The sequence below is a fragment of the Ranitomeya imitator genome, chromosome 8 (genome assembly GCF_032444005.1).
Source record: "Ranitomeya imitator isolate aRanImi1 chromosome 8, aRanImi1.pri, whole genome shotgun sequence".
Lineage (NCBI taxonomy): Eukaryota > Metazoa > Chordata > Amphibia > Anura > Dendrobatidae > Ranitomeya > Ranitomeya imitator.
Window position 1 is genome coordinate 8,696,356 of NC_091289.1, and position 27,793 is coordinate 8,724,148.

The 27,793-nt window shown below is 49.8% G+C and overlaps 1 protein-coding gene across 2 annotated transcripts in view; it reads right to left on the reverse strand.

Annotated features, from left to right (window-relative positions):
• Positions 1-27,793, reverse strand: part of RAD18 (RAD18 E3 ubiquitin protein ligase) — a 190,757-nt gene that overhangs the window by 22,723 nt on the left and 140,241 nt on the right. For both annotated transcript variants that reach the window (XM_069736206.1, XM_069736207.1), the window contains one exon: positions 8,159-8,224. In XM_069736206.1, the coding sequence (XP_069592307.1) occupies positions 8,159-8,224 (66 nt within the window). The remainder of the gene's footprint in view (positions 1-8,158; positions 8,225-27,793) is intronic.

The following is a 27,793-nucleotide window of genomic DNA, read 5'->3' on the forward strand; positions in this document are numbered from 1 at the left end:
TAAAAAAAACGACACACTGCGCTCCGCATCCCTGGAAAAACCGACACACTGTGCTCCGCATCCCTGGAAAAACCGACACACTGTGCTCTGCATCCCTGGAAAAACCGACACACTGCACTCTGCATCCCTGGAAAAACCGACACACTTCACTCTGCATCCCTGACACACTGCGCTCTGCATCCTTGGAAAAACCGACACACTGCGCTCTGCATGCTCGGAAGTCCCGACACACTACGCTCTGCATCCCTGACACACTGCGCTCTGCATCCCTGACACACTGCGCTCTGCATCCTTGGAAGCCCTGACACACTGCGCTCTGCATCCCTGGAAGCCCTGACACACTGCGCTCTTCATCCCTGGAAGCCCTGACACACTGCGCTCTGCATCCCTGGAAGCCCTGACACACTGCGCTCTTCATCCCTGGAAGCCCTGACACACTGCGCTCTTCATCCCTGGAAGCCCTGACACACTGCGCTCTTCATCCCTGGAAGCCCTGACACACTGCGCTCTGCATCCCTGGAAGCCCTGACACACTGCGCTCTGCTGCTGGGGTCCTGGGTTCAAATGCCACCAAGGACAACATTCTTGTTTTCCCCATATTTGCGTGGGCTTCCTCAGGTTTTCTCCTACACTCAACAGATTGATAGGGAATGTAGATTGTGAGCCAATGGGGAATTAATGGCGCCAGGTAAGTGTAAGATGCATAAATATACATGCGCTCGTCTTCAGGAGCGCACAGCTCTGTCTCCAGACTTCCTGATTGATGGGTATGTGCTCCTGAAGACTGACAAGGCACAGCGGTATGGATATTCTTCTGGAGTGAACTGTGCCCCCTGCGATGTCGCCAGCACGGGCAGCTTTACCTCTGCAGCATGGCAGGAGCGCAGTCACGGACAGGACCAGCGATCCTGCCGCCAGAGCAGCCTAGAAGAGTGTGCTCAATCCTGACGTGGCCGGTGACATAGGCAGCGATCAGGAGACTATCGGACTAACAATCCCTCTGATCTGAGGATTTTTAATCAGAATTAAACTGCACGGGTGTTTGTTTTTATGGGAAATTTGCAATTTTAACCCTTACTGAACATGAGACCGCCGATTAAGCCTCATGTATATAAGCGCAGCTCTATTATACTGTATAGTTTACCCTGCAAATGTAAAAGCTGCACACAGACCACGGGGAGGACGACATGTCTCTCTGCAGAGATTCCCATCTCCTGAGGAAATTCAATAATATCTTGGATACTTGCTGTTCTGTTTCTGTAACACTTAATGAATCAATCTCATTGTGTCTCTGGAAATAAAAAAATAAATTCCACACTGTCCAGAGACGTCCGGTGTCAGCGTCTCCTACGGGTTTTTGTGTGACGTGTCCAGATTTCTTGGTATACAGAGATACATGATAAGATACAGTCTGCAGCCACCACTAGGGGGAGCTCCCTGTATACAGATACATGATAAGATCCTGTCTGCAGCCACCACTAGGGGGAGCTCCCTGCATAGAGATACATGATAAGATTCTGTCTACAGCCACCACTAGGGGGAGCTCCCCGTATACAGAGATACATGATAAGATCCTGTCTGCAGCCACCACTAGGGGGAGCTCCCCGTATTCAGAGATACATGATAAGATCCTGTCTGCAGCCACCACTAGAGGGAGCTCCCTGTATTCAGAGATACATGATGAGATCCTGTCTGCAGTCACCACTAGGGGGAGCTCCCTGTATACAGAGATACATGATAAGATCCTGTCTGCAGCCACCACTAGGGGGAGCTCCCTGTATACAGATACATGATAAGATCCTGTCTGCAGACACCACTAGGGGGAACTCCCTGTATACAGAGATACATGATAAGATCCTGTCTGTAGCCACCACTAGGGGGAGCTCCCTGTATACAGAGATACATGATAAGATCCTGTCTGCAGCCACCACTAGGGGAAGCTCCCTGTATACAGAGATACATGATAAGATCCTGTCTGCAGTCACCACTAGGGGGAGCTCCCTGTATACAGAGATACATGATAAGATCCTGTCTGCAGCCACCACTAGGTGGAGCTCCCTGTATACAGAGATACACCACCTCATCCCTAACCTTTCCACGGTCTTCATCCCAACCCTAACACACCTCTTCAACCTCTCACTCACAACAGGTGTCTTTCCCTCATCCTTCAAGCATGCCAAGATCACACCCATCCTCAAAAAGCCCTCCCTCGACCCATCCTCTGTGTCTAGCTATCGCCCAATATCTCTTCTCCCTTATGCCTCCAAATTGCTGGAGCAACATGTCCATCTTGAACTGTCCTCCCACTTCTCCTCCTGCTCCCTCTTTGATCGGTTACAATCAGGCTTCCGTTCCCATCACTCAACTGAAACTGCCCTAACTAAAGTCACCAATGACCTACTAACTGCCAGGAGCAAGCGACACTACTCTGTCCTCCTTCTCCTGGACTTGTTTTCTGCCTTTGACACTGTAGACCACTCCCTTTTGCTACAAATCCTCTCATCCCTTGGCATCACAGACTTGGCCCTTTCCTGGATCTCGTCATATCTGACAGACCGAACATTCAGTGTCTCCCTCCCCCACACCACCTCCTCACTTCGCCCCTTGTCAGTCGGTGTTCCTCAAGGCTCTGTTCTAGGACCCCTACTCTTCTCCATCTACACTTTCGGCCTGGGACAGCTCATAGAATCCCACGGTATGCAGTACCATCTCTACGCTGACGACACGCAGATCTACCTCTCCGGACCTGACCTCTCCTCCTTGCTTACCAAAATCCCGCACTGTCTGTCTGCCATTTCAGCCTTCTTTTCTGCTCGCTTTCTACAACTGAACATGGACAAAACAGAATTCATCATCTTTCCCCCATCTCACTCTACCCCTCCACCAGACCTATCCATCAATGTCAATGGCTGCTCACTATCCCCAGTCCCACACGCCCGGTGCCTCGGGGTGATCCTCGACTCTGCCCTCTCTTTCAAGCCACATATCCAAGCCCTTGCCTCCTCCTGTCGTCTCAAACTCAAAAATATTTCCCGGATCCGTGCTTTCCTTGACCGCAACACTGCAAAAACGCTAGTGCATGCCCTTATCATCTCCCGCCTCGACTACTGCAACCTCCTACTCTCTGGACTCCCCTCTAGCACTCTGGCACCACTCCAATCCATCCTACACTCTGCTGCCCGACTAATCCACCTGTCCCCCCGCTATTCCCCAGCCTCTCCCCTGTGTCAAGCCCTTCACTGGCTTCCTATCGCCCAGAGACTCCAGTTCAAAACCCTCACACTGACATACAAAGCCATCCACAACCTGTCTCCTCCATACATCTGTGACATGGTCTCCCGGTACCTACCTACACGCGACCTCCGATCCTCCCAAGACCTCCTTCTCTACTCCCCTCTCATCTCTTCTTCCCATAACCGCATCCAAGACTTCTCCCGTGCTTCCCCCATACTCCGGAACTCTCTACCCCAACACATCAGACTCTCGCCTAACATAGAAACCTTCAAAAAGAACCTGAAGACCCACCTCTTCCGACAAGCCTACAGCCTGCAGTGATCCTCAACCTACTGAACAGCCGCACAACCTGCCCTACCCTCTCCTAGTGTATCCTCACCCACCCCCTGCAGACTGTGAGCCCTCGCGGGCAGGGTCCTCCCTCCTTATGTACTCGTGTGCCTTGTTATCTGCTCATGTTTAATGTATTTGTCTATATTTGCCCCGTATTCACATGTAAAGCGCCATGGAATAAATGGCGCTATAAAAATGTATAATAATAATAATAATACTACATGATAAGATCCTGTCTGCAGTCACCACTAGGGGGAGCTCCCTGTATACAGAGATACATGATAAGATCCTGTCTACAGCCACCACTAGGGGGAGCTCCCTGTATACATAGATACATGATAAGATCCTGTCTGCAGCCACCACTTGGGGGAGCTCCCTGTATACAGAGATACATGATAAGATCCTGTCTGCAGCCACCACTTGGGGGAGCTCCCTGTATACAGAGATACATGATAAGATCCTGTCTGCAGCCACCACTAGGGGGAGCTCCCTGTATATAGAGATATATGATAAGATCCTGTCTGCAGCCACCACTAGGGGAGCTCCCTGTATACAGAGATACATGATAAGATCCTGTCTGCAGTCACCACTAGGGGGAGCTCCCTGTATACAGAGATACATGATAAGATCCTGTCTGCAGCCACCACTAGGGGGAGCTCCCTGTATATAGAGATATATGATAAGATCCTGTCTGCAGCCACCACTAGGGGGAGCTCCCTGTATACAGAGATACACGATAAGATCCTGTCTGCAGTCACCACTAGGGGGAGCTCCCTGTATACAGAGATACACGATAAGATCCTGTCTGCAGCCACCACTAGGGGGAGCTCCCTGTATACAGAGATGCATGATAAGATCCTGACTGCAGCCACCACTAGGGGGAGCTCCCTGTATACAGAGATACATGATAAGATCCTGTCTGCAGCCACCACTAGGGGGAGCTCCCTGTATACAGAGATACATGATAAGATCCTGTCTGCAGTCACCACTAGGGGGAGCTCCCTGTATACAGAGATACATGATAAGATCCTGTCTGCAGCCATCACTAGGGGGAGCTCCCTGTATACAGAGATACATGATAAGATCCTGACTGCAGCCACCACTAGGGGGAGCTCCATGTATACAGAGGTACATGATAAGATCCTGTCTGCAGTCACCACTAGGGGGAGCTCCCTGTATACAGAGATACATGATAAGATCCTGTCTGCAGCCACCACTAGGGGGAGCTCCCTGTATACAGAGATACATGATAAGGCTCTGTCTGCAGTCACCACTAGGGGGAGCTCCCTGTATACAGAGATACATGATAAGATCCTGTCTGCAGCCACGACTAGGGGGAGCTCCCTGTATACAGAGATACATGATAAGATCCTGTCTGCAGCCACCACTAGGGGGAGCTCCCTGTATACACAGATACATGATAAGATCCTGTCTGCAGCCACCACTAGGGGGAGCTCCCTGTATACAGAGGTACATGATAAGATCCTGTCTGCAGCCACCACTAGGGGGAGCTCCCTGTATACAGAGATACATGATAAGATCCTGTCTGCAGCCACCACTAGGGGGAGCTCCCTGTATACAGAGATACATGATAAGATCCTGTCTGCAGTCACCACTAGGGGGAGCTCCCAGGATAGATATTGGCGGTGTATTACTAATATATGCCATTAAAGTTGGTGCAGATGTCGTGTTATCTGTTTAACCACACTGACTGTTAACACTAGGTCTCCAGAAACTGATTTGCTGAACCTCCACAGTAATTGTTGGTTTCTTGCATCTCCATCAGGTGATATATTAGGCTACGTTCACATTTTGTTATAGGCAGTCCGTTAACACCGCCATTAAGCCCTATGTCGGGCGTGCGCTAGCGATGTGCCGTCATTGAGTGACGGACCCTTGGACGAGGGCTGCCGTGTTTCAGAGTCAGTCACCGCTAGCGCAGACAGAGCATCTGCTAGCTCTATCTGCGCTAGCGTGATCACATTTCGGCACTTGCGTTATTGCAGCCCGTTTAACGCTTGTGTTGAACGGGCTGCATTAACGCAATGTGAACCTAGCCTTAGTAAGACACTTGATCCAGATGATGGCTGGAAACCTGAGTTTGAGTGACAGATCCCGGGCTCAGGCCCCCAGCGGGCCGACATTAGTGATCATCCTCAGTATAGACGGGAAATCCATGACAATCTGGTTGGAATTGACCTTTAATTAAAACCGGTAAGAATGTCAAGAAAGTGACCTGACCAAACGTACTGACCCTGAAGGCTGCGGCACAGAGGCACGTCCGCGGGGCCAGGATCTAATTATCACCGAGGAGCAGAGAATGGAAACGTTGAAATGTTTTATTCATGCTGTTCTCTCTGTTATCAGCAGGAGCTTTTAATTAATGTTTAATGAGTCTAATAAATCGATCAGCAACTTTCTAACACAGATCGGTGACACCTCTGCTTCCTGACAGTGAATGGGAACATTGTTCTTTACATCTACAGGAGGAAAGCTGGCCGTTTAGGCTCCGTCCACGTCTGCCTTGAAAGTTTAGTTTGGAGACTGCATTGAAGATGCAGCAAAAAAAATATCAGACAATGACGCAAACACGAAAGACCCCCTATTATAGTCAGTGGGGTCCTTGGGGTGTGCTAGTGTCCGTTATTGGATGGGTTTGGTCACGGTCAGCTCCTGTGATGGAGCAGAGCAATAGAAATGGAGAATGCAGATGGTTAGAGGTTGATACTTCTCACATCTGAGTGTTTGTTACAGTGGCTCGGTCAGTGGGCAGCATGAAACCCCCTTTTGTGAGGATGTGATTGAGCAGAGATGTGGTGGAGCGCGACCCGATGGCTGACACATTCTGCTCTACAGACATTGCAAACAAACTTTAGAATCCTGCAGCGATAATCGCATCAATCCGGGATCACAAGGTGAAAAGATCAGGACAGAGCAGGAACTACAAGTCCCAGCATACTCCAGTATTCTGCACATGAAAAGATCACCCGACCCAGTGACTAAACAACATCCCATAAAGTGTAAATGGCGCCCCTCACATCCATCACAGCACGGCTGGCGTATGTGCACACGGTGAGTGTCTGGAGCCGACATTTCTGCACCATTTCTGCATCTCTTGGCGTAAAAAAATTAACATTTTTGCTTTGTTTTTTTACTTGTGTTTATGGTGCAGATTTCAGCCAAAAAAATGACACTGGAGAATAATAATATCTGTACCGAATCTGCAAGTCACACATAAGCCACGTGTGCACGAGACTTCAGGATTCACATTCCCTTTGCTGGGACTAGGAAATCCTTCAGGTTTTGTGACAATCTGCACTAAAAAAGAGCACTAAACAAAAACGCAACGTGTGAACACAGCCTTATAATTAAAGGGATTGCCCAGCAGTATCGGGGCAGGACGGCATTGCATCTAGTCACATGGCGACGTCAGATACTGTACAGGTGTCATACACAGGGATTATTATCACCTGATGGTGCACTACAGGGCGCATACAACGAGACCGGGCAGCCTGCAAGCAGCGCAATGCTAGGAGGGGTTGTATGTCACTATTCACTGACTGCAAGCAGAGAACAAACACATTTCATCACACAAGGAGTAAATCGCACGGTGGCTGGAGACACTTCAGACCCAATGAGTGGTGAGCGTGCTCATGTGTCTGGTGCGTGCATGCCAGCATGGAGACGATCCATATTCTGTTTCCATCTACAAGCCTATGGAGTAATTAGCAATAAATCAGGCGCGGGCGGCCCCCCGAGGAAGAGTTATTTTTAGGCTACTGGATGAATTTCTGTGCACGGCTCTCCACACTTCAAAGAGAGAAGTTATTACCCAGGACTGATATCATCTAGAGACGGGGGGGCTCATGACGAGAGGCAACCACCCCCCTGCGTGGGCAAGACGAGGCACCCCCCGCGTCGGCAGGACGAGAGGCACCCCCCGCGTCAGCAGGACGAGAGGCACCCCCGCGTCGGCAGGACGAGAGGCACCTCCCGCGTCGGCAGGACGAGAGGCACCCCCCGTGTCGGCAGGACGAGAGGCACCCCCCGCGTCGGCAGGACAAGAGGCACCCCCCGCGTCGGCAGGACGAGAGGCACCCCCCGCGTCGGCAGGACGAGAGGCACCTCCCGCGTCGGCAGGACGAGAGGCACCTCCCGCGTCGGCAGGACGAGAGGCACCCCCCGCGTCGGCAGGACGAGAGGCACCCCCCGCGTCGGCAGGACGAGAGGCACCTCCCGCGTCAGCAGGACGAGAGGCACTCCCCGCGTCGGCAGGACGAGAGGCACCTCCCGCGTCAGCAGGACGAGAGGCAACTCCCCCCCCCCCCCCCCCCCCCGTGAGCAGGATGAGAGGCAACCCCCCCCACGCGTGTGCAGGACGAAACCCCCCTCCCCCCCCCCCCACGCGTGTGCAGGACGAGAGGCATCCCCCCCGCGTGGGCAGGACGAGAGGCAATCCCCGCGTGTGCAGAACGAGAGGCAACCCCCGCGTGTGCAGGACGAGAGGCAACCCCCCGCATGCGCAGGATGAGAGGCACCCCCCCATCCCTGCGTGCGCAGGATGAGAGGCCAGAGCTCGTCAGGTACTTACAGTGAGGGATTTAAGGCTTCCGGCTCCGTCGCTTCCTCTATGTCTCGTAAGATGTCAGAACTCGAGCTGAAACAAAGTGGAAGAAGAGAAAATAATCAATATTTGCAAATCTCAGCAGGAGCGGGCTACAAACACAGGGCAGAGCGGGCACAGCGCCATTATTAGGCATTGTCAGGGCTAAAAGTACAAGTCCTTGTCCGCATGATGGGAGTAGGCACAAAAGTCATGGGGGTCCATGAATGAAACTTTGAGGGGCCTTGTAAAAATTACAATTGTGCTCTGCAGATCGTCTGTTACTCTTCTTGGGAGAAAACTGACAACTGGGTGTCACCAGTAGGGTGTGTGTCTCAACTGACCAATCAGTGCAGCCTGCGTCAGTGTAAGGACACACCCCTTGGACTTGAGGACTGGTAATATCCAGCGATACATAACAGAGGAATGACACTTATGAGAGCAGGAATGGTCACTTTGTATGTCGCAGACCAGCGCATCCCGGTGACAGCGCCCCTGTGCTCCGCGGTCGGACACATGGTTACGAGCGCTAATGATGGACGGTGAATGTCGTTACGACCTCCATCGCTGTGTATACGTCTTGTTACCAACACTAATGAAATGTCAGGAATGCAGACAATGTATGGATCATTTACACGGCGAGGTTCTGTGAATCTTCCCCACGTCAGCAACGTACAGTAGTAATAAAAGTAAAATATGACCGGAAGCCATGATGGAAGAAAAGCCCATAGTAGGGAGAAGAGGGGAGAGCACCCAGAAGACGGGGCGTCCGCTCCAATGTGTCAGTGTGATGGGTACACGGCCGGGGTGAGGAATGCCAGCAATGAAGCCCCGCACCTGCACCAGAGCCGCATTCACATCCACAGGAGACGCGTCTGCTCCTCCGGACAGCACCATAATTCAGGGATTTCCAGCTCTGCATCTCACGCATCTCACTAATAGATTAAGACCTCAGACATTCAAAGCATCTTCTCCGGATCTGCGAGAAGATACAAAAAGCAGCTGCCGGGAAAATGAGCGGCCGGCGAGATCGCCAAACCCCGATACCAGGACAGTTTATATGGAGGACAAGCAGAATAGTGAGTGCAGCTCTGGAGTACAAGACAGGATGTAACTCAGGATCAGTAATGTAATGTATGTACACAGTGACTGCACCAGCAGAATAGTGAGTGCAGCTCTGGGGTATAATACAGGATGTAACTCAGGATCAGTAATGTAATATATGTACACAGTGACTGCACCAGCAGAATAGTGAGTGCAGCTCTGGAGTATAATACAGGATGTAACTCAGGATCAGTAATGTAATGTATGTACACAGTGACTGCACCAGCAGAATAGTGAGTGCAGCTCTGGGGTATAATACAGGATGTAACTCAGGATCAGTAATGTAATATATGTACACAGTGACTGCACCAGCAGAATAGTGAGTGCAGCTCTGGGGTATAATACAGGATGTAACTCAGGATCAGTAATGTAATGTATGTACACAGTGACTGCACCAGCAGAATAGTGAGTGCAGCTCTGGGGTATAATACAGGATGTAACTCAGGATCAGTAATGTAATATATGTACACAGTGACTGCACCAGCAGAATAGTGAGTGCAGCTCTGGGGTATAATACAGGATGTAACTCAGGATCAGTAATGTAATATATGTACACAGTGACTGCACCAGCAGAATAGTGAGTGCAGCTCTGGGGTATAATACAGGATGTAACTCAGGATCAGTAATGTAATATATGTACACAGTGACTGCACCAGCAGAATAGTGAGTGCAGCTCTGGGGTATAATACAGGATGTAACTCAGGATCAGTAATGTAATGTATGTACACAGTGACTGCACCAGCAGAATAGTGAGTGCAGCTCTGGAGTATAATACAGGATGTAACTCAGGATCAGTAATGTAATGTATGTGCAGAGTGACTGCACCAGCAGAATAGTGAGTGCAGCTCTGGAGTATAATACAGGATGTAACTCAGGATCAGAAATGTATGTACACAGTGATTGCACCAGCAGAATAGTGAGTGCAGCTCTGGAGTATAATACAGGATGTAACTCAGGGTCAGTAATGTAATGTATGTACACAGTGACTGCACCAGCAGAATAGTGAGTGCAGCTCTGGGGTATAATACAGGAGGTAACTCAGGATCAGTAATGTATGTACACAGTGACTGCACCAGCAGAATAGTGAGTGCAGCTCTGGAGTATAATACAGGAGGTAACTCAGGATCAGTAATGTAATGTATGTACACAGTGACTGCACCAGCAGAATAGTGAGTGCAGCTCTGGAATATAATACAGGATGTAACTCAGGATCAGTAATGTAATGTATATACACAGTGACTGCACCAGCAGAATAGTGAGCGCAGCTCTGGAGTATAATACAGGATGTAACTCAGGATCAGTAATGTAATGTATGTACACAGTGACTGCACCAGCAGAATAGTGAGTGCAGCTCTGGAGTATAATACAGGAGGTAACTCAGGGTCAGTACAGGATATTTATGTATGTGCTAATAAACTGTAAATTGATGCTCAGAGGTTGCTTATAATCCAGAACAATAAAATGGTGCGGTCTCTTTTGATATGATCGGACATGGAAATAGAGGTTCAAATTCTGCCAGTTTGGATGACATCACACAAATGATCAGATAAACCTCCAGCAGTCGGAGAAGTCGGCGTCACCTGTGCTTATTATCAGTACAGAGGACGTTACAGACCTGCCGCTTCCCTTATTTTTTCCAATTTGTGACAGCGGGACAGCAGGCTCCACTTGCTTTAATTCAGAGATAGAAGTGATAAACTGGCTTGTGGCAGCGAGCATGGAGAGCAACATGAGCAGAACGCGGCAGCGAGGGCCCTACACATCCAGTTATTGATAGTGTGATGTCTGGGGGGATAATGGGTAGAGATGGAGACTTGAGAACAGACGGTCTCCTGCCGCCTCCGATCTTGTCCATCATCCCAGGAGACACAGACTAGGAACTGCAGCGGAGTGAGACAAAACGATGGCAGGGGAAAAGAAGGAAAATGCAAAAATACGAATGTCATTGATGTCGTACTGAATATAGGTAAAATCAGAGATCGGTGACGTGTGGCCCCATGAAGGATCAGCTCCAGGCAGGTTAGACTTCATTCTAAGGCAAACAAAGCCCCTTAATTAACTAAATGGTACTATGGGCAGTAAATTAGAACTAAAAGAAAAACAGGAATAAACCAGATGGGGAAGGAGACCTGGTATATAAGGAGCCTTCAATCCCGGGGCTCAGCTAGTGCCATCGGAGGACAGTCATTGGGGGCAGCAGATATGAGCGCTGCAGCCGATCAACGAGGATGAAAGCAGCAATGGAGGCAGATATAGACGCCACAGATTTGATGTCACCACTGCAGCCGATCAACGAGGACCAGAGCAGCAGTGGAGGTAGCAGATATGGACGCCGCAGACGTGACATCACCACTGCAGCCGATCAACGACGACCAAAGCAGCAATGGAGGCAGATATGGACGCCGTAGAAGTGACGTCACCACTGCAGCCGATCAACGAGGACTGGAGCAGCAGTGGAGGCAGCAGACGTGACGTCACCACTGCAGCCGATCAATGAGGACCGGAGCAGCACTGGAGGCAGCAGATATGGGCGCCGCAGACGTGACGTCACAACTGCAGCCGATCAACGAGGAACGGAGGCAGTGCTGGATCCAGGGAGGGCGAGTAACCAGTCCATTTGTTATTTTAGACCTCTGCAATCTTATGGTATAATATATTAAAAGCGACAACCTCTAAGAGCGTGGTGTCAGGTCGCTGATGTAAATAGTGCGGCAGACACGAGTGTTAAGAGCCGCGACCACGTGGAGCTCTGGAGATAGACAGGTTGTATCAGCCGGCTAACGTCCAACTGTAAGGATCTTCTGGAAAACGCATCAACAAGTTTTACCAGTTAGTGATATTTCCGAAAACATCGTCCGAAAAGGCGCCAAGTTTACATTGCTAATTGCCGCCCACGTGATGAAGATGAAGACCCGCGTTCTTTATTCCTGCCCTGCGACATTAAACACAAGCGTGGCACCTCTTGTAAATGTTTTGAGTTACGATAGGCATTTCTCTGAAAAACACGCAATTTATGTAAGGAGAAATCAATGTAGAAGCGGAGGAATGTGAAATGTCACTTTTAAGTGTTTTCCACTTTTTTTTTTTTAAATACTTTTCTAACCAGAGACTGGAGAAGAACGTTTCATCTTCCTAATTAGGTCTTATATTGTAATACCAGGCAAAGCTTGTAAATACAGGGCACAAGAGCGTACAACAAAAAAGGGGAAGGAGGTGGTGAGATTATTAATATTAACCCTCATCTGTGGCTAAGGTAAGACGGGGCGAGACGCCCACTTTAAAGATGTCCTTTGAGGATTGGGATGGCAGCGACGCAAGCGAACGAGCTCCGTGTACGGAGAGATCACATTTACTGCACAAGGCTACTCTGTTGGTGCACACGTTATATACACATCTATAGATGTAAGGGGTTGTCCGACGCGGCTTATTTCCACACTACAAGGTGAGCGGTGCTGACGAACACAGACAGAGAAACATGAGCTCACAGCCACCACTAGGGGGAGCTTTATCTTATCGGTCTACAAAGCAGTATTACTAACCTAAATATGCCAAATTCTGGTGCAAGTTGCACCAAAAAAGGTCCTTTTATGACTTGCACAAGTTGCACCATATTTATAATGCATGTTAGACCATTTCTGTGCCTTGTCTGAAAAGAGACGACGTTGAATACGCAACACCGTTCACCTAAAAATGCACCAAACTTTTGGCACAATCTAACCTAATAAATGCAGTAAACTTACACTTAGGACAGACAGTGTTAAAATGCAACAGATTTACCGCAGTTGTTTATGCAATTTCATCAATTTTTCGCATGTTTGCATTGTCAGTATTGATAAATCTGCCCCAGCTTGTGAGTGGCATATGATAAAATAGAGCAGTGATCCCTATAGAAGAAATCATGCGGAACGCAGCTGTGTTACACCTAAACACAGCAAGGGGCCGCACGCTGGAGATTCCCTCTGCATTTGCTTCTTAGTAGGTTTAGTTCTCTCTAAGGAATCCCATCATCAAATGATCACTAAAGATCTGACCTCTGGGACCCCCACAGATGCTGAGAAAAAAAAGGGGCTGCAGCATAGTTTGCAGTGAGGCTGGGGAGAATAGAGTCGTATGGTCAGGAAAATCCGTGCAGAAGCAGTACTGTAAAGGGGGTGACAGTGATGCACCATCTTCACTCTCAGGAACAGTGGGGTCCTAGTGGTCGGACCACGACAGATTATTAAGGGTTGGCATGAGACAGCCATATGCAGTCCAGGTCTTTGATAGTGATTGGTTATCCTCATAATCGGTCATCAATAAATTAATTAATGGGGTCCGACCTCAATACGTTTTAGAAAGTCCTGTGGATGTACGGAGGGTAAGTGGTCGCATCTCAACGGCTATTAAAGTGGATGAGAATGGAGCAGTAGTTCCTGGTAACACGATGACCGGAGCTGAGCAGTTCTGACTGTTTCTCGCACTCATGGGATCTGATAAAAGGTGGGTTTGTCAGGTGTTGGACCTCTAACCCGATTGGCGTTAATGAGCTTTACTAAAGATAAGCCATCTATCTCAATACCCTGGACAAGCCCTTAAAAGACAGAGGCATCTGCTTTCAGCATCACTGCAGATACTCGCTAGATGCGTTAGTTATAGGAATATTAGTAGGGCTACCCGACTGTGCTCAGATCTTTATATATATGTCACTCTGCCGAGAGTTTTGGAAACTGGGTCAAACTGCGTGAAAACCGTGATCAAGACGTGCGCAGGATACAAAATCCCACCGCTCTTCCCCTTCTGGGTAAGATACATGTGCAGCCCAACTGTGCTTTGATTATTTCCCAATTGCATAGGAGCAACATGCAGATCTCCGTAGCAGGACGCATCTCCTCACCAGCCAGGATCAGGCTCGTGTGCCGGGGAAGGTATGTGTTCCGGGAGCCATCTCACCAGCCAGGATCAGGCTCATGTGCTGGGGAAGGTATGTGCTCCGGGAGCCATCTCCTCACCAGCCAGGATCAGGCTCGTGTGCCGGGGAAGGTATGTGTTCCGGGAGCCATCTCACCAGCCAGGATCAGGCTCATGTGCTGGGGAAGGTATGTGCTCCGGGAGCCATCTCACCAGCCAGGATCAGGCTCATGTGCTGGGGAAGGTATGTGCTCCGGGAGCCATCTCCTCACCAGCCAGGATCAGGCTCATGTGCTGGGAAGGTATGTGCTCCAGGAGCCATCTCCTCACCAGCCAGGATCAGGCTCATGTGCTGGGAAGGCATGTGCTCCGGGAGCCATCTCCTCACCAGCCAGGATCAGGCTCATGTGCTGGGGAAGGTATGTGCTCCAGGACGCATCTCCTCACCAGCCAGGATCAGGCTCGTGTGCCGGGGAAGGTATGTGTTCCGGGAGCCATCTCACCAGCCAGGATCAGGCTCATGTGCTGGGGAAGGTATGTGCTCCGGGAGCCATCTCACCAGCCAGGATCAGGCTCATGTGCTGGGGAAGGTATGTGCTCCGGGAGCCATCTCCTCACCAGCCAGGATCAGGCTCATGTGCTGGGAAGGTATGTGCTCCAGGAGCCATCTCCTCACCAGCCAGGATCAGGCTCATGTGCTGGGAAGGTATGTGCTCCAGGAGCCATCTCCTCACCAGCCAGGATCAGGCTCATGTGCTGGGAAGGCATGTGCTCCAGGAGCCATCTCCTCACCAGCCAGAATCAGGCTCATGTGCCAGGGAAGGTATGTGCTCCGGGAGCCATCTCCTCACCAGCCAGGATCAGGCTCATGTGCTGGGGAAGGTATGTGCTCCAGGACGCATCTCCTCACCAGCCAGGATCAGGCTCATGTGCCGGGGAAGGTATGTGCTCCGGGAGCCATCTCTTCACCAGCCAGGATCAGGCTCATGTGCCGGGGAAGGTATGTGCTCCGGGAGTCATCTCCTCACCAGCCAGGATCATGTGCCGGGGAAGGTATGTGCTCTGGGAGCCATCTCACCAACCAGGATCAGGCTCATGTGCTGGGGAAGGTATGTGCTCCGGGAGCCATCTCCTCACCAGCCAGGATCAGGCTCATGTGCTGGGGAAGGTATGTGCTCCGGGAGACATCTCCTCACCAGCCAGGATCAGGCTCGTGTGCCGGGGAAGGTATGTGCTCCGGGAGCCATCTCCTCACCAGCCAGGATCAGGCTCGTGTGCTGGGGAAGGTATGTGCTCCGGGAGCCATCTCACCAACCAGGATCAGGCTCATGTGCTGGGGAAGGTATGTGCTCCGGGAGCCATCTCCTCACCAGCCAGGATCAGGCTCATGTGCTGGGGAAGGTATGTGCTCCGGGAGCCATCTCCTCACCAGCCAGGATCAGGCTCGTGTGCTGGGGAAGGTATGTGCTCCGGGAGACATCTCCTCACCAGCCAGGATCAGGCTCGTGTGCCGGGGAAGGTATGTGCTCCGGGAGCCATCTCCTCACCAGCCAGGATCAGGCTCGTGTGCCGGGGAAGGTATGTGCTCCGGGAGCCATCTCACCAACCAGGATCAGGCTCATGTGCTGGGGAAGGTATGTGCTCCGGGAGCCATCTCACCAACCAGGATCAGGCTCATGTGCTGGGGAAGGTATGTGCTCCGGGAGCCATCTCCTCACCAGCCAGGATCAGGCTCATGTGCTGGGGAAGGTATGTGCTCCGGGAGACATCTCCTCACCAGCCAGGATCAGGCTCATGTGCTGGGGAAGGTATGTGCTCCGGGAGCCATCTCACCAGCCAGGATCAGGCTCGTGTGCCGGGGAAGGTATGTGCTCCGGGAGCCATCTCCTCACCAGCCAGGATCAGGCTCGTGTGCCGGGGAAGGTATGTGCTCCAGGAGCCATCTCCTCACCAGCCAGGATCAGGCTCGTGTGCCGGGGAAGGTATGTGCTCCGGGAGCCATCTCCTCACCAGCCAGGATCAGGCTCGTGTGCCGGGGAAGGTATGTGCTCCGGGAGCCATCTCCTCACCAGCCAGGATCAGGCTCGTGTGCCGGGGAAGGTATGTGCTCCGGGAGCCATCTCCTCACCAGCCAGGATCAGGCTCATGTGCCAGGGAAGGTATGTGCTCCAGGAGCCATCTCCTCACCAGCCAGGATCAGGCTCATGTGCTGGGAAGGTATGTGCTCCGGGAGCCATCTCCTCACCAGCCAGGATCAGGCTCATGTGCTGGGGAAGGTATGTGCTCCAGGACGCATCTCTTCACCAGCCAGGATCAGGCTCATGTGCCGGGGAAGGTATGTGCTCCGGGAGCCATCTCTTCACCAGCCAGGATCAGGCTCATGTGCCGGGGAAGGTATGTGCTCCGGGAGACATCTCCTCACCAGCCAGGATCAGGCTCATGTGCCGGGGAAGGTATGTGCTCCGGGAGTCATCTCCTCACCAGCCAGGATCATGTGCCGGGGAAGGTATGTGCTCCAGGAGTCATCTCCTCACCAGCCAGGATCATGTGCCGGGGAAGGTATGTGCTCTGGGAGCCATCTCACCAACCAGGATCAGGCTCATGTGCTGGGGAAGGTATGTGCTCTGGGAGCCATCTCACCAACCAGGATCAGGCTCATGTGCTGGGGAAGGTATGTGCTCTGGGAGCCATCTCACCAACCAGGATCAGGCTCATGTGCTGGGGAAGGTATGTGCTCCGGGAGCCATCTCCTCACCAGCCAGGATCAGGCTCATGTGCTGGGGAAGGTATGTGCTCCGGGAGACATCTCCTCACCAGCCAGGATCAGGCTCGTGTGCCGGGGAAGGTATGTGCTCCGGGAGCCATCTCCTCACCAGCCAGGATCAGGCTCGTGTGCTGGGGAAGGTATGTGCTCCGGGAGCCATCTCACCAACCAGGATCAGGCTCATGTGCTGGGGAAGGTATGTGCTCCGGGAGCCATCTCACCAACCAGGATCAGGCTCATGTGCTGGGGAAGGTATGTGCTCCGGGAGCCATCTCCTCACCAGCCAGGATCAGGCTCATGTGCTGGGGAAGGTATGTGCTCCGGGAGACATCTCCTCACCAGCCAGGATCAGGCTCATGTGCTGGGGAAGGTATGTGCTCCGGGAGCCATCTCACCAGCCAGGATCAGGCTCGTGTGCCGGGGAAGGTATGTGCTCCGGGAGCCATCTCCTCACCAGCCAGGATCAGGCTCGTGTGCCGGGGAAGGTATGTGCTCCAGGAGCCATCTCCTCACCAGCCAGGATCAGGCTCGTGTGCTGGGGAAGGTATGTGCTCCGGGAGCCATCTCCTCACCAGCCAGGATCAGGCTCGTGTGCCGGGGAAGGTATGTGCTCCCGGAGCCATCTCCTCACCAGCCAGGATCAGGCTCATGTGCCAGGGAAGGTATGTGCTCCAGGAGCCATCTCCTCACCAGCCAGGATCAGGCTCATGTGCCGGGGAAGGTATGTGCTCCGGGAGACATCTCCTCACCAGCCAGGATCAGGCTCATGTGCTGGGGAAGGTATGTGCTCCAGGAGCCATCTCCTCACCAGCCAGGATCAGGCTCGTGTGCCGGGGAAGGTATGTGCTCCGGGAGCCATCTCCTCACCAGCCAGGATCAGGCTCATGTGCCAGGGAAGGTATGTGCTCCAGGAGCCATCTCCTCACCAGCCAGGATCAGGCTCGTGTGCCGGGGAAGGTATGTGCTCCGGGAGCCATCTCCTCACCAGCCAGGATCAGGCTCATGTGCCAGGGAAGGTATGTGCTCCAGGAGCCATCTCCTCACCAGCCAGGATCAGGCTCATGTGCTGGGAAGGTATGTGCTCCGGGAGCCATCTCCTCACCAGCCAGGATCAGGCTCATGTGCTGGGAAGGTATGTGCTCCAGGAGCCATCTCCTCACCAGCCAGGATCAGGCTCATGTGCTGGGGAAGGTATGTGCTCCAGGACGCATCTCCTCACCAGCCAGGATCAGGCTCATGTGCCGGGGAAGGTATGTGCTCCGGGAGCCATCTCTTCACCAGCCAGGATCAGGCTCATGTGCCGGGGAAGGTATGTGCTCCGGGAGACATTTCCTCACCAGCCAGGATCAGGCTCATGTGCCGGGGAAGGTATGTGCTCCAGGAGCCATCTCCTCACCAGCCAGGATCAGGCTCATGTGCCGGGGAAGGTATGTGCTCCGGGAGACATCTCCTCACCAGCCAGGATCATGTGCCGGGGAAGGTATGTGCTCCGGGAGCCATCTCCTCACCAGCCAGGATCAGGCTCATGTGCCGGGGAAGGTATGTGCTCCGGGAGACATCTCCTCACCAGCCAGGATCATGTGCCGGGGAAGGTATGTGCTCCGGGAGCCATCTCCTCACCAGCCAGGATCAGGCTCATGTGTCGGGGAAGGTATGTGCTCCAGGAGACATCTCCTCACCAGCCAGGATCAGGCTCATGTGCCGGGGAAGGTATGTGCTCCGGGAGCCATCTGCTCACCAGCCAGGATCAGGCTCGTGTGCTGGGAAGGTATGTGCTCCGGGAGCCATCTCCTCACCAGCCAGGATCAGGCTTGTGTGCCGGGGAAGGTATGTGCTCCGGGAGCCATCTCCTCACCAGCCAGGATCAGGCTCATGTGCCGGGGAAGGTATGTGCTGCGGGAGCCATCCACCTCTAATCAGTGCCAGGATCACCATGTCACTTTCTGCCTGTTATCATTGCTGTGGGCTGAGCTCCCACTGACCATCAAAGGAGCACGGTCCTATTAACCCAACAACGTGCACCGGGCTCTCTAATTAAAGTAACACTCAGCTCTTCACTCAGGAGGTAATTAGTAAGGATCGGGCGACAGGAAAGGTGAAAACGCGACCGATGATTCCTTTATATAATGCTCGGCTTTGAACTTTTATGCGAGAGCCCCTGAGTAGAAGCGCATCTATAATCCGCAGCGGTGGTCGGTGCAGGCACATCCCTTTAGGACCAACCTTGTAAACTCCATTATAGGTATATTTTACCACTTTATCAATTTGGGCTTTATGTATATATATCTAAGTTTTTTTAAACCTATTAAACTCTTAAACCCATTAGGGTCACAGAGGGATACAATGTATCCAAGGAAGATTATGATACTAGATTATAGGTATGGCAGGAAAATATTGCATTACTACAGTCATGGCCAAAAGTATTGACACCCCTGCAATTCTGTCAGATAATACTCATTTTCTTCCTGAAAACGATTGTAAACACAAATTATTTGGTATTATTATCTTCATTTAATTTGTCTTAAATGAAAAAACACAAAAAGAATTGTCCTAAAGCCAAATTGGATATAATTCTACACCAAACATAAAAAAGGGGGTGGACAAAAGTATTGGCACTGTTCGAAAAATCATGTGATGCTTCTCTAATTAGTGTAATTAACAGCACCTGTAACTTACCTGTGGCACCTAACAGGTGTTGGCAATAACTAAATCACACTTGCAGCCAGCTGACATGGATTAAAGTTGACTCAACCTCTGTCCTGTGTCCTTGTGTGTACCACATTGAGCATGGAGAAAAGAAAGAAGACCAAAGAACTGTCTGAGGACTTGAGAAACCAAATTGCGAGGAAGCATAAGCAATCTCAAGGCTACAAGTCCATCTCCAAAGACCTGAATGTTCCTGTGTCTACCGTGCGCAGCGTCATCAAGAAGTGTAAAGCCCATGGCACTGTGGCTAACCTCCCTAGATGTGGACGGAAAAGAAAAATTGACAAGAGATTTCAACGCAAGATTGTGCGGATGTTGGATAAAGAACCTCGACTAACATCCAAACAAGTTCAAGCTGCCCTGCAGTCCGAGGGTACAACAGTGTCAACCCGTACTATCCGTCGGCGTCTGAATGAAAAGGGACTGTATGGTAGGAGACCCAGGAAGACCCCACTTCTTACCCCCGAGACATAAAAAAGCCAGGCTGGAGTTTGCCAAAACTTACCTGAAAAAGCCTAAAACGTTTTGGAAGAATGTTCTCTGGTCAGATGAGACAAAACTAGAGCTTTTTGGGCAAAGGCATCAACATAGAGTTTACAGGAGAAAAAAAAGAGGCATTTAAAGAAAAGAACACAGTCCCTACAGTCAAACATGGCGGAAGCTCCCTGATGTTTTGGGATTGCTTTGCTGCCTCTGGCACTGGACTGCTTGACCGTGTGCATGGCATTATGAAGTCTGAAGACTACCAACAAATTTTGCAGCATAATGTAGGGCCCAGTGTGAGAAAGCTGGGTCTCCCTCAGATGTCATGGGTCTTCCAGCAGGACAATGACCCAAAACACACTTCAAAAAGCACTAGAAAATGGCTTGAGAGAAAGCACTGGAGACTTCTAAGGTGGCCAGCAATGAGTCCAGACCTGAATTCCATAGAACACCTGTGGAGAGATCTAAAATGGCAGTTTGGAGAAGGCACCCTTCAAATATCAGGGACCTGGAGCAGTTTGCCACAGAAGAATGGTCTAAAATTCCAGCAGAGCATTGTAAGAAACTCATTGATGGTTACCGGAAGTGGTTGGTCGCAGTTATTTTGGCTAAAGGTTGTGCAACCAAGTATTAGGCTGAGGGTGCCAATACTTTTGTCTGGCTCATTTTTGGAGTTTTGTGTGAAATGATCAATGTTTTGCTTTTTGCTTCATTCTCTTTTGTGTTTTTTCATTTAAGACAAATTAAATGAAGATAATAATACCAAATAATTTGTGATTGCAATCATTTTCAGGAAGAAACTGAGTATTATCTGACAGAATTGCAGGGGTGTCAATACTTTTGGCCATGACTGTATGTGATGTCCCAGGTGTGCCAGAGACGTACAGTCTACCTTGGAGGCCATTATCAAGTCAGGTCTCCAGTGATATCAGAGTTTTATCTAATCTTTAACATCCTTTAAAAATCTAATAAGGTGGACAAATAAGACTCCCAATCCTCACCCCTACGCATGCATGCGTGCATCAGGTGAGCATGCGCATGTTCTCAATATGGAGTTGGCTTTTCTTCTATGAGAACACAAAACAAAAAAAATCATCTGCCATTTGGGAGAATCCAGACTACTCCATGCATATTAGTTGGTTGGATGACTTTGCAAACATCATCAATACTGGCCATCGAGGTTACAATTTCTGCATCACACAGCACCTTACTGTGACCCTTCAGCATCGGTGAAGCACGGGAGGAGACCGGGGATGAGAGGGAGGTGGACGGTCATTGCAGGACACTGGGCGGAGTATAGGAAGGTTGGAAGACAGGGAAAAAAAGAAATGAGAACAGTTGCCCTGGATCCATGCAGGAAATAATTCCACAGTTTCACATACATATTTCAATGATCTTCCTTTAGAGGTAATAAAGGCTCCTCCTTATTAGATTAGGTTCTGTATCAGCAATAGTTTCCATACAAAACTGGGGGCTTGGACCCTCTCATTAGACCGATACAAGGTGCACTATTCGGGCCGCCGTGGTGTCTTTAGTAGACGTCCCCTGGTTCCTTCTGCAAAAAATGAGCTGAATAATGAAATCTTTCTACAACAACTTAAAGAAATAATAAAAATCAACTTAAAAGGAATCCGCTTCCTGGCATCCTGCTTCATCCCTCCGCACAAATAGAAGGAAGCAGTAAAAAAAAAAAAAAAAAAAAAGTTCCCTTTGGTGGTGCCAGCCGCCTGAGAAGCTCCTGTCCTCCTCTGGCCTCTGGGGAGAAGTTTCGACTCATATATTTAACAGCTTGTACACAATGTGCCCAAGCGGAACCATCGGAACCATCAGAGGTTTTATTAGACAGTTACATGACACTGCCGCCAGAAAGTAATGCTGCGGACAGTCTGTATGTGGCCAGACATTAATGTTGCAAACAGTCTGTATGTGGCCAGGAAGAAACGCTGCAAATAGTCTATATGCGGCCAGGAAGTAACGCTGCGAACAGTCTGTATGTGGCCAGAGATTAACGCTGCAAACAGTCTGTATGCGGCCAGGAAGAAACGCTGAGAACAGTCTGTATGTGGCCAGGAAGAAACGCTGAGAACAGTCTGTATGCGGCCAGGAAGGAACGCTGAGAACAGTCTGTATGCGGCTAGGAAGTAACGCTGCAAAGAGTCTGTATGCGGCCAGGAAGTAACGCTACGAACAGTCTGTATGCGGCCAGGAAGAAACGCTGAGAACAGTCTGTATGCGGCCAGGAAGTAAAGCTGAGAACAGTCTGTATGCGGCCAGGAAGTAAAGCTGAGAACAGTCTGTATGTGGCCAGGAAGAAACGCTTCAAACAGTCTGTATGCGGCCAGGAAGAAACGCTTCAAACAGTCTGTATGCGGCCAGGAAGAAACGCTGAGAACAGTCTGTATGCGGCCAGGAAGTAACGCTGCGAACAGTCTGTATGCGGCCAGGAAGAAACGCTGAGAACAGTCTGTATGTGGCCAGGAAGAAACACTGAGAACAGTCTGTATGCGGCCAGGAAGTAAAGCTGAGAACAGTCTGTATGTGGCCAGGAAGAAACACTGAGAACAGTCTGTATGCGGCCAGGAAGTAAAGCTGAGAACAGTCTGTATGTGGCCAGGAGGTAACGCTGCGAACAGTCTGTATGCGGCCAGGAAGTAACGCTGCGAACAGTCTGTATGTGGCCAGGAAGAAACGCTGCAAATAGTCTATATGCGGCCAGGAAGTAAAGCTGCGAACAGACTGTATGTGGCCAGAGATTAACGCTGCAAACAGTCTGTATGCGGCCAGGAAGTAAAGCTGAGAACAGTCTGTATGCGGCCAGGAAGTAACGCTACAAACAGTCTGTATGCGGCCAGGAAGTAAAGCTGAGAACAGGCTGTATGTGGCCAGGAAGTAACGCTACAAACAGTCTGTATGCGGCCAGGAAGTAAAGCTGAGAACAGGCTGTATGCGGCCAGGAAGTAAAGCTGAGAACAGTCTGTATGTGGCCAGGAAGTAAAGCTGAGAACAGTCTGTATGTGGCCAGGAAGAAACGCTGCGAACAGTCTGTATGTGGCCAGGAAGAAACGCTGAGAACAGTCTGTATGTGGCCAGGAAGAAATGCTGAGAACAGTCTGTATGTGGCCAGGAAGAAATGCTGAGAACAGTCTGTATGTGGCCAGGAAGTAACGCTGCGAACAGTCTGTATGTGGCCAGGAAGAAACGCTGAGAACAGTCTGTATGCGGCCAGGAAGTAACGCTGCGAACAATCTGTATGCAGCCAGAGATTAACGCTGCGAACAGTCTGTATGCGGCCAGGAAGAAACGCTGCAAACAGTCTGTATATGGCCAGAGAGTAACACTCCGAGTCTAGTTGCACATTGATACTTTGTTGCTCCTACATTAGTGCATTTCTCAGACGATTTTCTGTTCAGGTGCCCATTAATGATCTATCGCAGCTGTGATCACTGCAATTTCTTGCTAGTCCAGTACTGGAAAAATGTCTGTGTCCACCCGACCTCAGATCTCCCTCTTCTCCAGAAAGAGCCCGCCTTTTTTCTATGGACAGAGTCTGGAATTGCATTCCCTGCCCTATACCCATCAATGGTGCAGCTGCTAGGAAAAATGAAATTATCTTTTTTAGCAATCTCCTAAAGTATTGTGTATTCAGCCTCCATATAGATCTGTGTTTCCATGGTTACAGACTACAAACAAAATCAACGAGCGGTCTGATCACACATTATGGAACCTACAAGAGCCGATAAAAGTGGATAGGGGTTAATAAGGACGTTCATGTAAACATGTTGGGCGATCAGAAAGTTTACACTTAGGTCACTGGAGAATATGCTACAGGAAAGATGGAGTAACGAGTGTTCTGTCCCCATCGGTCTCAGTCGGCTCCTGTACACCGGCCAGTAAAGGAGCAGCTTTTGACTTGCATATAGTTATCAGTGCTCATTAATGGGCCAGGATCTGTCTGAACGGACTATAAACCCCTTTCTGTATCATGTATCTGCTAAAGTCTATAGGTTTTAAAAAATAGAAAGAGGCAGATGGAAAGCAGTAAGACCAGACTGCATGATCAGACTACAGAGTTTGTAGTCTGTAACCATGGAGACACAGCGCTGTGCAGCGGAGCTGTACACATAGAATATTTATGGCTCGCTCTCATCTGCGCAAAACCCCCCTAAAAAAACTGATGTTTATTCAGAAAAGTCGGACGAGTGTCATGCGAGTACAATGCGATTTTCCTCACCTACAATCTGTATGACATGTGTTTACATTGCATTTTAACATTAGCTTTTACATACTGTAATTCTCTCATTTAAAGCTGGTTTTCTAAGCAATCACAATCTTATATATAGAAGATGTCAGTGAGATATATAATCAGTGCTTTGAGTGTGTAGTTTTCGGTACTTATATTTAAATAAATAAAAAAAAAATAAAAAAAAAAATGGTGTGGGGGTCCCCCTTTATTTTTTATAACCAGCTAAGGGAAAGCAGACAACTCTGAGCTGGTCTTCGTGGTCTGGGAAGGGGCTAGTAAACATGAACCTTCTCCGCTTATTAATATCAGCTCACAGCTGACTGCTTAACCTTTACTGATTATTAAAAAGGGGGATCCCCCAAAAAAATTACTTGGGGGTCCCCCTATTTTACCAGCAAAGGCTAAGCAGACAGCTGCAGGCTGTAATTAATATGCTGGGAATTTCCATGACTATTAGCCCCTTCCCAGCCTAATAAGAGGAGCCCTCAGCCGCCCTGGAAATGTGTAATGCCTGCTGACATCAAGGGATTAGTAATTTAGAGGCATCTGTCAGACACCCCTACACTGCATGGTGTTCCAAATTATTATGCAAATTGGATTTAAGTGTCAAAGATTTAATTGCTTTGTTTTTCAAATAAACTCGTGGATGGTATTGTGTCTCAGGGCTCAATGGATCACTGAAATCAATCTTAAACACACGTGATAATTAGTTTTCCAGGTGATTCTAATTAAAGGAAAACTACTTAAAAATGATGTTCCGCATTATTAAGCAGGCCGGAGGTTTCAAGCAATATGGGAAATAAAAAGGATCTCTCTGCTGCTGAAAAGCGTTAAATAATGCAATGCCTTGGACAAGGTATGAAAACATTCGATATTTCATGAAAACTTAAGTGATCATCATACTATGAAGAGATTTGTGACTGAAACAGAGCACAGACAGAGTTCATGCAGATAAAGGCATAATGAGGAAGGTTTCTGCCAGACAAATTCATTGGATTAAGAGAGCAGCTGCCAAAACACCATTACAAAGCAGCAGATATTTGATGCTGCTGGTGCCTCTGAAGTCCCTCGAACCTCAGGGTGTATGATCCTTCAAAGGCTTGCTGTGGTACATAAACCTACTATTCAGCCACCCCTAATCAGTGTTCACAAGCAGAAACAGTTGCAGTGGGCCCAGACATACATGAAGACTAATTTTCAAACAGTCTTGTTTACTGATGAGTGTCCAGCAACCCTGGATGGTCCAGATGGATGGAGCAGTGGATGGTTGGTGAATGGCCACCATGTCCCAGCAAGGATGAGACGTCAGCAAGGAGGTGGAGGAGTCATGTTTTGGGCCGGAATCATGGGGAAACCGCTGGTAGGGCCCTTTAAGGTTCCTGAAGGTGTGAAAATGACCTCTGCAAAGTATATAGAGTTTCTGACTGACAACTTTCTTCCATGGTATAAAAAGCAGAAACCATGAGCAAAATCATCTTCATGCTGACAATGCACCATCTCATGCTGCAAAGAATACCTGAGTGATTGGCCGCTATGGGCATAAAAGGAGATAAACTCATGGTGCGGCCACCATCTTCCCCTGACCTCAACCCTATAGAGAACCTTTGGAGTATCATCAAGCAGAAGATCTATTAGGGTGGGAGGCCGTTCACATCAAAACAGCAGCTCTGGGAGGGAAGAAATACAAGCAGAAACTCTCCAAAAACTCACAAGTTCAATGGATGCGAGAATTGTGAAGGTGACATCAAAGAAGGTTCCTATGTTAGGCCATGTTCACACAGTGCGTTTTTTTCTGCGGAACCGCAGCGTTTTTGCCGCTGCGGTTCCGCAGCTGTTTTCCATGCAGGGTACAGTACACTGTACCCTATGGAAAACAGGAACCACTGTGCACATGATGCGGGAATCGGGAAAAAAAGCCGCGCTGAATAGCCGCGGTAAAAAAGAAGTACCATGTCACTTCTTTTTTCGGAGCCGCAGCGGTTCTGCACCCATAGACCTCCATTGTGAGGTCAAACCCGCAGTAAAACCCGCAGATCAAAAATATATCTGCGGGTTTTATTGCGGTTTGTGGTGCCGAACCGCTGCAGCAGGAAGTGCGGGGAAGCGGGCGGAAGTGCGTCGGTGGAGTGTGGCTGCCCCGATCCCACCCCCCATGCTCCGATGCCCCCCCCCGTACTCCGATGGCCCCCTCCGTGCTCCGATGCCCCCCCCCGTGCCCTAATCTCCCCCCCTTATACTTACCCGGCCTCCCGGTGTCCGTCCGGCCGTCTTCTCCCTGGGCGCCGCCATCATGCAAAATGGCGGGCGCATGCGCAGTGCGCCCGCCGAATCTGCCGGCCGGCAGATTCGTTCCAAAGTGCATTTTGATCACTGAGATAGGTTATATCTCAGTGATCAAAATAAAAAAAATAGTAAATGACACCCCCCCACCCCTTTGTCACCCCCATAGGTAGGGACAATAAAAAAATTAAGAATTTTTTTTTTTTCCCCACTAAGGTTAGAATAGGGTTAGGGGTAGGGTTAGGGGTAGGGTATTTTCAGCCATTTTAACCCTAAAAAACTTCCTAGAAAACACACAGACTCTGCATAGAAAACTGCATAAAAAAACGCATCAAAAAACGCACCAAAAAAGCACCAAAAAAAGGACCTGCGTTTTCTGCAAAGAGCTGCGGTTTCAGTCCTGAAAAAAAAGGATGGAAATCAGGAACGTGTGAACATACCCTTACATGTAACTTGGCCTGGTAGGAGGTTCTGGAGTCAAATAGCTTTTTTCTTCAGCAAATGTGACCTCCTAATGCTGCAAATTCCACAAATGAGACTTTTCAGATCTTTATATCAAATGTTTAGAAATTCTACTGTGCCTAATAATTTGGAACAGTGCATTGTGGGGTTTTATTCATTTTGGAGATTATACTGTTATCATTGGGAGGTTTCTCCAATAAAATTAAATGTATAATCACACCGACCTTTTTAGAAAACACCAGTGATTGTCTTACCGCTGTCTCTAACATCATGTCCTCCCTCTATCTGAAACTAAACCTGTCAAAAACTGAACTCCTCGTGTTCTCTCCTTCTACTAACCTACCTTTGCCTGACATTGCCATCTCCGTGTGCGGTTCCACCATTACTCCAAAGCAACATGCCCGCTGCCTTGGGGTCATCCTTGATTCTGACCTTTCATTCACCCCCCACATCCGATCACTGGCTCGCTCTTCTTATCTGCATCTCAAAAACATTTCTAGAATTCGCCCTTTTCTTACTTTCGACTCTGCAAAAACTCTGACTGTTTCACTTATTCATTCTCGTCTGGACTATTGTAACTCTCTACTAATCGGCCTCCCTCTTGCAAAACTCTCCCCGCTCCAATCTGTCCTGAATGCTGCTGCCAGGATCATATTCCTCACCAACCGTTACACCGATGCCTCTACCTTGTGCC